Source organism: Miscanthus floridulus, chromosome 18 (assembly GCF_019320115.1).
Source record: "Miscanthus floridulus cultivar M001 chromosome 18, ASM1932011v1, whole genome shotgun sequence".
Lineage (NCBI taxonomy): Eukaryota > Viridiplantae > Streptophyta > Magnoliopsida > Poales > Poaceae > Miscanthus > Miscanthus floridulus.
In genome coordinates, this window is record NC_089597.1 from 5,618,114 (window position 1) to 5,628,057 (window position 9,944).

The 9,944-nt window shown below is 43.1% G+C and overlaps 3 protein-coding genes across 3 annotated transcripts; 1 reads left to right on the forward strand and 2 right to left on the reverse strand.

Moving 5' to 3' along the window:
• Positions 1-656: 656 nt before the first annotated feature.
• LOC136523199 (uncharacterized) lies at positions 657-4,114 on the reverse strand. Its single transcript, XM_066516965.1, has 6 exons — positions 4,084-4,114; positions 3,821-3,886; positions 2,837-3,739; positions 2,056-2,750; positions 1,775-1,981; positions 657-1,658 (listed from the first exon to the last, which is right to left on the reverse strand). Exons 1-4 carry the CDS (start codon positions 4,112-4,114, stop codon positions 2,503-2,505), a joined length of 1,248 nt encoding a protein of 415 aa, XP_066373062.1. The 3' UTR covers positions 657-1,658; positions 1,775-1,981; positions 2,056-2,502.
• Positions 938-2,369, reverse strand: LOC136523198 (uncharacterized). The gene is made up of 5 exons (XM_066516963.1): positions 2,143-2,369; positions 1,775-1,926; positions 1,589-1,658; positions 1,094-1,344; positions 938-1,014 (listed from the first exon to the last, which is right to left on the reverse strand). The coding sequence occupies exons 1-5, from the start codon at positions 2,367-2,369 to the stop codon at positions 938-940; spliced, it is 777 nt and encodes a 258-aa protein (XP_066373060.1).
• A 4,878-nt stretch (positions 4,115-8,992) lies between the features above and the next one.
• Positions 8,993-9,944, forward strand: LOC136519422 (uncharacterized). Its single transcript, XM_066512825.1, has one exon. It carries the CDS (start codon positions 9,041-9,043, stop codon positions 9,638-9,640), a length of 600 nt encoding a protein of 199 aa, XP_066368922.1. The 5' UTR covers positions 8,993-9,040; the 3' UTR covers positions 9,641-9,944.

A 9,944-nucleotide genomic window follows, 5' to 3' on the forward strand; every position in this document is an offset into this window, starting at 1 on the left:
CGAAAGCTTGATGAAAGTTTTATGACATTCAGTATAAGGAAAATTTCAATCTGTCTATATTTTCAGTTTATAACTTCTTTGGTTACTTCGAACCAATTTTGGGAATGGCTTCAATTTGCTTCCTCTACTGAACACAACTTCAGTGTGCTACACTTGATGAAAATCTAAAAGGGAATGCACAAACCTGAAATCGTTTTTATACATATGTTTATGGACTCAAGAGGAAGTGCTTGATGCCAAATTACTGTGATCTGTCTGCTTGCCGCCTACTGTTTCACTATACTGAGTAGTGTGTTGCCCATTGAGTAATCATATCTTTTCTGCTTACCCATTGAGTAATCTCTGAATTATCGTAGTTCAAGAAATATATATGTACAGTAATATCTGTTACTCTTTCATATCGTCCAGTAATCTCTGAGTTACTGTAGTGTACGCCTCCACCCCAACAAGTGTGTCCGCACTTGAAGTTTACTCGATGAGATCTATCTGCTCTAGGAGAATATTACTTGCTCGGTGCATCGTGTTCTCTACGAGGTAGCTTTTCTAAAGGGAAAGAAGAAGAAGCAGCAGGAGGGACCGAGAGACAAAAGGTGAAACAATCACATGACAAAGAAAAGGAAGTAGCGAACCACCGTACATTGTATGCACTACACTGATTTACCACCGATCGACACCTTTTATACTTTGCCATAGCTGCAGCGTTGAGGAGAGAATATATAACGTATATATATGTTGGTGAACTGTACTAGGGCACCTTTGCACTTTGCTGGCTGATATGATGACTAGATGACAGGATCAAAGGCCTGGGGCATGCATCTTGTTCATACCTAGCAGCAGGTTGTGGCCGAGCTTCCCTGGCCCAATCGGTGGGCACAAGATGCGTGCATTCACATATGTTCAACAAATGCTTTATAAGAGTAAAATTCACCACCGGTCCCTAAATTTGTCCGGCGGTCCCCTTCTTATCGTCCTCTGGTTGCTCTTCAAATTGTTGGTGTGTGCCCAGAGTATCACCTATTGAAATAATTAAACACATTAGCCTCTTTGTCTTTGGTCAAAAAGAAAAGAAGTAAATTCACACATGAGTAATTGCCATCCCTATGCTCTGGTTCATTGTCTGTGTCATTCGCTGAGCTACTATCAGCAGATTCTGCATAAGCAGGGCTGCCATGAGGACTGCTATCATCTGTGCCGTTTTCAGTTTCTACAAAGTCTTCTTCTTCATCTTCAACAACCCTCTTACCTTTTCTCCTCCTATTAGCCCTCTGTAAAGCAAGAATTTTCCTCTTCTTTGACCGACCAAGCAATTCTTCAAGACAAAGATCATCATCTACAATTTTTGGCCTGTTCAACCAATCCATGATTGAGTTTGATTCATCAAATAATGTGCAATCCATCAACAGAGCACATGGATCAGCCTCTTTCTCTTCTGTTTGATTTTTCCTACACCTTGCTTGAGACGTTGCTTTAAATTGTGGCGTACATACACAAGCTTTCGCACTTCTCATAACCAAGGCGGTTTCTCAGTTTTGTATGAACTAGTGCAAAAGTACCCCAATTCCGCTCACACCCACTAGATGAGACACACTGCGAAACAATACGAATGGCAAACTTCTGCAGCTCTGGTGTATCACCACCAAATAATTCCCACCAATCAGCTGAAAATAAGAGGTACATGATATATTCATAAGGAGCATACAAAATAATAAGAGGTACATGATGTATTCAGAAGGAGCATACAAAAAATTGAGATAGCCGTGATTAAAAAATTTACCTGCAGGCATTTTGCCTACTGCACCCTTTGCTAATTTTCCATCAAATTTTCTCTCATAGGATATAAAGGTACGAATTTGTCTTATTGCTTCAACCCCATCCTCGACCGATTCAGCTAGCCTTTCAATTGCCTCTTCGAGAGCTCTCAAATACCTGTTATTTTCATGAAGCCAGAGTTGATAGTGCCCTACTGCATCAAGGACAGCAGCTGCAAGCATAGAGAACACATTAGTATGCTGTTTTCCAATGAAAACTAGACATGAATAAATTGTTTTTCCTTACCAGCAACAATGAATGTGTCATCATAGAGATATTGAACCCTCTCCTTAATCACTCTCATATATCTGTTGCATCTATGTGTCCCCTCACCTAAATAGATCCTCCATCTCCCTAATGGCACTCAACAATCTTGGCATTATTCCAGCAACTGTCCCCTCATCTCCATCCACATAGCGAAGTACTGAATAGAGTGGGCCAATTGTATCTAAGACAACCTTGACATCATCCCACCACTGAGAACTTGTCATACAGCTATCAACATACTTGAAGCCAGGCTCATTGTTCCAAGCACTGTTCCTCCACTCATCAGAGACCATCCACTGTTGGAATTTATCTTTCCTATCCCACAAACTCTGGAGGAACATGAAGACAGTTCCAAATCTGGTTGCATTCCATCGAACTATCTCCCCTCCAATCCTTCTTTTCATCTCATTATGCAGCCTATTGTGGCTATGTAGGAAATTGGTACATTTTTTTGGCACTGGAGACAATATCATCAACCTTAGAGAATTTACCAATATCCTTCAACATTAGGTTGATTGTATGAGCGGCACATGGCTGCCAAACAATACGGGGGTACTCGTCAATAAGCTTGGCACATGCTTTCTTGTAATTTGCCCCATTGTCAATGACAAGCTGCACAATATTCTCAGGGCCAATGTCATCTACCACTTTCTTAATGTGTGTATACAAATATTCTGCAAGACATGCAAAGACACAAAAATTAGAGCACATACGAATCATGAAAGATAATCTGCAAGACATACAAAACGACATAAATTACCTGCATTTTGGATGTGCTCACTTGCATTGATAGCCTTATGGAAGAATATGCGCCCATGGCAATACACCATGAAGTTGATAATACTCATGCTTGTCATACCTGTCCATGAGTCACACATGACTGTAACACCATATTTCTTCCAATCCCTTTTAAAGACCTCAACAGCCTCCTCAATGCTTTTATAGTTAGCATCCAAACATGGGCCATCGATGTCACTCCCACTGAACAACCTACTTGTTGTTCCTAACTCTTGAGTCAACCTCATTGCTGCTCGAAAATAAGGACAATTAGCTTTTACCCCTGCAATGTCATTTGCATGAAACCATTTGGACCAAGCTTGTGCAAGTTTTTCCACCACTCCTTCCTTCAAGGTGGTGTCAATCCTAGGTTGGACAGAACTAGAAGATGTAACAAATGAGTCAATCCTTGGCTGTACAGTAGGAGGTCTCCTGCATGATCCGCTACTAGCTGCTGGGGCAGATGAACTACCAGATCCATGCTCATATGAGGCCTGCCTCATATTCACTTCTTGTTGCAAATCATTATCTTGTCTTGATAATGCCATTAACAAGCGCGTCTGCTGCTCCTCCTCATCGCTTGCCACATAAATACTTCTTTTTCCACCCATCTCACTCACAAGAGTATTTTCCAACCTCTTTTTGGTCCTCTTTAAATCTTTCTTCCTATCCTTAGATTCTTTATGCTTTCTCCACATAGCATGCTTCACATCACTTGGCACCTTCTCGCAAAAAGCGACATCACCTGGCACCCCAGCTAGATGCTGTGTTAGTCTCGTTGCACCTCCAGATCTCTTGGTAGCGCCACAAAACCCACATCTAAATCCTTGTCCAACACTAAAACCATAATTCCACACATTGAATATGTTGTCATCTTTTACTTGACCTGCACAAAAGACCATTCAAAGACATTGGCTTCAGTAAATAATATGCAACTACTAATACAAATTTCCAAACATAATTTTACCTATGGCAGCAGGAGTGGGTGCTGCAGTCCACATCAATAAGCACCGCTGGAGAAACAGCTCCAGCTCTGCTAGAAATGGAACAGAGCATCAGGGATCAGACTACTACCATGCATTGTGCATACATTACCTAGATCGAGACATGCTTTTGCAATCGAGTGAAAAATGCAACTCCTATCTTACTTGTTTCATGGGAATAGAGTCGAATACACAATCAAAATTAACCAAATCAGACATGGTTCCATAATCCACAATTTCTAATTACTGTTTTGGGGATCTGAAATTCTGAACGACATTATCTCGGGATGGCATACCTTGTAGGAGGAGGAAGCGATGATGACATCTTGAGCGCCGCCGCCGAACTGAGTCTGAGTGCCGCCTGCTCCCGCCCTCCGCCTCTCCCTGCCAAGCGTCACTGTCTCGCAGCGAGCTCGCACTGCCGCGCCCGTGATTCCTCGCCTTGCCACACACAACGTGTGTGCTCTCTTCTACCCTGTTGAGCCCCACCGGCGCTGGGGATGGGCACCCTGCTGGGGCGCTCGCGCTCACACGGCGCGGTCGCACGGACCAAGCAGCCGCCACCAAAGTGAACGAGGAGAAGGAAAAATGAAACTCTAGGCTGCCGATTGCATATTTGGGGGAGTTAGGGTTAGCAGTAGAATGGGCTTGGGCTGCTGTATCGATAGGGACCGGGTCTGTTTTAAATGGGCCGAGATTTCAAATCCAAATGGGCCAATTTCGCCCCGGGTCGAAAGAAGCGAATTTCGCGAAATTTCGCCGAAATTTTTTTCCCTGGTTCTCTTCTAAATTATAAGACGTTTTGGTTTTTTTAGACACATAACTTTTGCTACACCATGTCTAGGTATATGGTAAAAGCAATGTATCTCGAAAAGTCAAAACTTCATGCAATTTGGAACAGAGGGAGTACCATAGAGTAAGGTTTCCTTCTAGAATCACTCTATCGCCATGGGCTTGGACCCCACATGCAGCGGCGGCGCCACCGACATCAACGTCAAGTGCACCAGCCCAACAACCCAAACAGCACTCGATGATTTCTCCGTGTGGATCGGAGGTAGATCTATCTGATCTGTTGCCTCAACATCTCTGGACTCTTTGTGACCTTTCACTGCAACTGATTCTTGGATTGCCGATTGCGTCCTGGATGGCTTCTCAGGAGCTGAAATGTTTTTTTAAAGAGAAGAATCAAATGTCTTGAGTTTGGACCAGCAGCATGCATGTCGAATAAAGTAAGACTCTTTAATCGATCAATATATTCTGCCATTTCCAAATTTGCCTTCTTATTTGTGCTTTGCTCCCTACTAGACATATATTCTGAATAAAGACTCTTTAATCGATCATCAGTAGATTTTGTCACCTTCAAATCTAATTTGGTGTTGATATATGAAAATATTTAAGAATTAAGAATTAAACATAGAACTTTCTTTAAAAACGTATGGAGTAATCATATCTTTTCTGCTTACCCAGCATTGAGTAATCTCTGAATTATCGTAGTTCAAGAAATATATATGTACAGTAATATCTGTTACTCTTTCATATCGTCCAGTAATCTCTGAGTTACTGTAGTGTACGCCTCCACCCCAACAAGTGTGTCCGCACTTGAAGTTTACTCGATGAGATCTATCTGCTCTAGGAGATTATTACTTGCTCGGTGCATCGTGTTCTCTACGAGGTAGCTTTTCCAAAGGGAAAGAAGAAGAAGCAGCAGGAGGGACCGAGAGACAAAAGGTGAAACAATCACATGACAAAGAAAAGGAAGTAGCGAACCACCGTACATTGTATGCACTACACTGATTTACCAACCGATCGACACCTTTTATACTTTGCCATAGCTGCAGCGTTGAGGAGAGAATATATAACGTATATATATGTTGGTGAACTGTACTAGGGCACCTTTGCACTTTGCTGGATGATATGATGACTAGATGACAGGATCAAAGGCCTGGGGCATGCATCTTGTTCATACCTAGCAGGTTGTGGCCAAGCTTCCCTGGCCCAATCGGTGGGCACAAGATGCGTGCATTCACATATGTTCATCAAATGCTTTATAAGAGTAAAATTCACCACCGGAGTCCCTAAATTTGTCCTGCAGTGCCATCCCGATCCACGAACTTTCAAACTGATATATGTGGGTCCTTAATTAAACTTGGCTAGCTGTAACATTCCAGTCCACGAACTTCTAAGATGATCATCGCCAGTCCCTAAACTTGGCCGACGGTGTTATCACGGTCCACGAACTTCCAAATCGATACATTTGGGTCCCTAAACTTGGTTTGGGGTTTCATGGGTCCAAGCAAGGCCTAACCTAGTCTATACGACAATTTTATGTTTGACTTGATATATCAAGAATGTAATTCATACTAGTAGCACTACGGGAAACTGGTACTTTGCCGAGTGTCTGCGGCACTCGGCAAAGGCTTTGCCGAGTGCTGCACTCGGCAAAGGGCACTCGGCAAAGAATTAATCGGCAAAGAAGCCTTTGCCGAGTGCTTTTTGTCGGGCACTCGGCAAAGCCCGGCACTCGGCAAAGATTTATACTTGGCAAAATGAAAATGCGAAAAAACCCAAAAATAATAGCAAATTTTTTTTTCGGGGAAGGCCGCCACCGGCCAGCGCCCGTCCGTCCAGCGCCACCGGCCATCGAAGTCGCTGTATTTTTTGCGCAAAATTCGCGGCTAACGCGGCCGGTGGGATTCGAACTCACGACCTCTCCCTCGCATGTCTGCTGCTCTACCACTGCACTACACTCACTAGTAGAGAAATGACCTTTCATCTACTTCGATTTTGGGCTTTAGTCTCGATATTTTTTTGCGTCCGGGAGTAGAGGGAGAATTAGTCTCGGTTGGAGCTACCAACCGGGACTAAAGGCTCCTATCCTGGCAGGCTTTCGCAGCATGCCACCTTTAGTCCCGGTTGGAGCCTAAAACCGGAACTAAAGGTCAACCTTTTAGTCTCGGTTGGTGTTACCAACCCGGACTAAAGGTCCTTCAACCTTTAGTCCCGGTTGGTAACACCAACCGGGACTAAAGGGTGACCTTTTAGTCCCGGTTGGTATCACCAACCTGGATTAAAGGTCTTTCACCCGGGACTAAAGGTACCCAATGGGTCAATTCAAAAGAAGAGTGTCCAGGACTCTGTCACATGTGGTGTACAGCTGAGTTGGTAATGAGTTTATGCGCGAGGAGAGAGGTCCGTGAGTACGAATCTCATACACCGCAAGAGAGGTCTCCCTGGTATTTCGTTTATTTTTTCTCCTGGGATGAACCTTTAGTCCCAGTTATGTGCCCGGGACTAAAGGTCCCAACCTTTACTCCTGGATTGCTAATCCCGTTTGAGAAACCGGGAGTAGAGCTAGTTCCCAACTGGGACTAGATCTCATGTCTCCACCAGTGACTAGTCACTGTTGTCTAAAATCCGTTATCTATCCTCATATATTATACTAAACCGAGAGTAAATTGCTTGTTTGAGGCCCTAAACGAATTCAAATCAAAAAGTGGTCAAACTATAAAGTTTCATAACTTTTAGAGATCTACAATTTTCATTTAGGAAGTTTTTTCATCCGAGGTCGTTTGAAAAATTCAATTTTAAATTTGAGAGATTCAAACGTAGTTTTGCATGATAAGATGATTTGAAATCAAAAAGTTGTCAACTACATAGTTTCATAACTTTTGGAGATCTACAATTTTCGTTTAGGAAGTTTTTCCATTCGAGGTCTTTTGAAAAATTCAAATTTTCAAATTTTCAAATTCAAACGCCAGTTTTTGCATGACAAGATGATTTCAAATCAAAATAGTTGCCAACTACAAAATTTCATAACTTCTCAAGATCTACAAAGTTTATTTTGGTCATTTGTTCATCCGACATAGTGGTAGTAACATTATTCACAAATCTTATATATCCCTCTTCTACTTTCATGAAACTAATATGAGACATATGAGAGAGATTTAGATTTTATGAACAACGTTATTGTCGTTTTGTCAAATGAAGAAATGACCAAAATAAACTTTGTAGATCTTGAGAAGTTATGCAACTTTGTAGTTGAAAAGTTTTTCATTTGAATTCATTTCAGGCCTCAAAAATCGCTTTGAAAAAATAATTTGCCGAGGGCCAAAAAAAATGCACACGGCAAAATACCTCTTTGCCGAGTGCCAAAAAAAGACACTCGGCAAAGACGCATTTTGCCGAGTGCCAAAAAAAATGGCACTCGGCAAAATGCCTCTTTGCCGATGTGCCAAAAAAAGGCACTCGGCAAAGAATGTATTTTGCCGAGTGCCAAAAAATGGCACTCGGCAAAATACATATTTGCCGAGTGCCAGAAAAAGGCACTCGGCAAAGACGCATTTTGCCGAGTGCCGAAAAATGGCACTCGGCAAAATACATCTTTGCCGAGTGCAAAAAAATAAAAACACTCGGCAAAGCCATCTTTACCGAGTGCCCGATAAAATACACTCGGCAAAGCTTCCGGCACTCGGCAAAGTGCCGGTTTCCGGTAGTGTAGAAAGGTAAAATATGATGTATAGTGTAGCAGTTTTCATATCGAATATAGATATATTTAGTACATAGAAGTTGTTAGAAGAAGAAATTTAATGTGTAAACCAGAATAGTAATAAGCTCTTTAAATCAAACAAAATAGCTAGTAATATGCTATGCTAAATTAGTACTCCCTGCATTCCAAATTATAATACATTTTGACTTTTCTAGATGCATTGATTTTACTATGTATCTAGACATAAATGTATATCTAGATACATAGTAAAATCTACTTATCTAAAAATGACAAAACGTTTTATAACTTGGAATAGAGCGATTAAATCACTGAAGAGGGAATTACAATAATATCGTAAATTAGTATATTAAGTTATTTTATGGCCTGGTACAAAACAGAAATTATGTGTGTGCGCGCGTCGAAATACATAGAATTCGACAAATACATGTTTGTCATTTGCCAGTTCTGTAGTATATTGAACTATGGATGGCCTTTCCAAAACACGTACAGATCTATAAATAGGTCGCTGTGTCGGTGAACCAAGCAGACTAGCTCATTTCTCTAGCTAGCTAGGTCCACGTAGACGTCGTAGAAGTCAAAAAAATATTTTTCTTTTGAGCAATAAGTCGACAAAGCTAGCTGTTAAGTCGTCTTACAATGGCAGCTGACGGTGACAGCGAGAAATCAACGACGACATTCCGATGGCTAGGCCTTGGTGATGACCGTTCTCATCGTTGCCGTTACAGTGCACGCCATCAAGGTGGTTCTCCGCCCTGAGGTGCTGTCTGTATCGGTCGTCGGGGGCTCACTTCCCTTCTTCAACAAGCCGCTGTCGCAGTCGCCGTCGCCGGCGAAGAATGCCGAGATAGTCCTAGATGTGAAAGTCCGCTTCTACAACCCCAGCGGCCGCGTCCGCATGTACTACACCAACATCACCGTGTACCTGTTCGGCAACGACTCGCGGGCGACGTCGTCGAACCCCGCCGCCGACTCCTTCGTCTTCTTCTCACTCAGCAAGTCGAAGACCGTGGAGCAGCTGGGTACGGTGGAAACCGACCTGCAGCTGCACCTGACGTCCGACGCTGTACACCCGCCCTACTTCGCGATGCTGTACAGCGGCGACGGCATCGTCGGCGGCGTGACGATGCGGATAGAGGGCGATCTCATCACGGAGGTGGTGTCCGGGTTCAACAAGTCGGCTCCGCAGACCACGTACTACTGCGCACCAGTCATCGTCGGCGGGGACCCGGACGACAAGGCGGACAGCAACAGGGCGGACGTGTCCTGCACCGAGCGCGCCGAGCTGCTGCAGAAATGATTCGATCTGCAGGCTGCATGGGACTAGCTGTTTGGATCCAGCCCGGCAGAGCTGCAGGCCCATCTGCATGGGACGTCGTCGTCGATCTGCATGCAGGCCGGACGTGGTTGCGTTAATTCAGACGTCGTTGCTTTCAGTCCTTGTTTCTTCGATCGGTGTTTTATATGTATATCTTTGGAGCTTGCTGGCTTGACGAGTTTGACCGTTTTGAAGAATTCATGTATTGAATCTTTTATTGTAAGTTCAATTTATTTCAAAATATTGCTGATCATATGACAAATTAAATATAATAACACGTTTGTGC

Excerpts from the sequence above, each read along its gene's own strand:
- LOC136523199 (XM_066516965.1), bottom strand. The coding sequence starts at position 4,114 with ATGTCGTTCAGAATTTCAGATCCCCAAAACA. Across the intron at positions 3,740-3,820 it reads ACCCACTCCTGCTGCCATAG|GTCAAGTAAAAGATGACAAC; the intron begins GTAAAATTATGT and ends TCTTTTGTGCAG. Across the intron at positions 2,751-2,836 it reads TGAGCACATCCAAAATGCAG|AATATTTGTATACACACATT; the intron begins GTAATTTATGTC and ends CATGTCTTGCAG.
- LOC136519422 (XM_066512825.1), top strand. The coding sequence starts at position 9,041 with ATGACCGTTCTCATCGTTGCCGTTACAGTGCACGCCATCAAGGTGGTT.
- LOC136523198 (XM_066516963.1), bottom strand. The coding sequence starts at position 2,369 with ATGGTCTCTGATGAGTGGAGGAACAGTGCTTGGAACAATGAGCCTGGC. Across the intron at positions 1,659-1,774 it reads AGTAGGCAAAATGCCTGCAG|CTGATTGGTGGGAATTATTT; the intron begins GTAAATTTTTTA and ends TCTTATTTTCAG. Across the intron at positions 1,015-1,093 it reads TGAACCAGAGCATAGGGATG|GTGATACTCTGGGCACACAC; the intron begins GCAATTACTCAT and ends TTATTTCAATAG.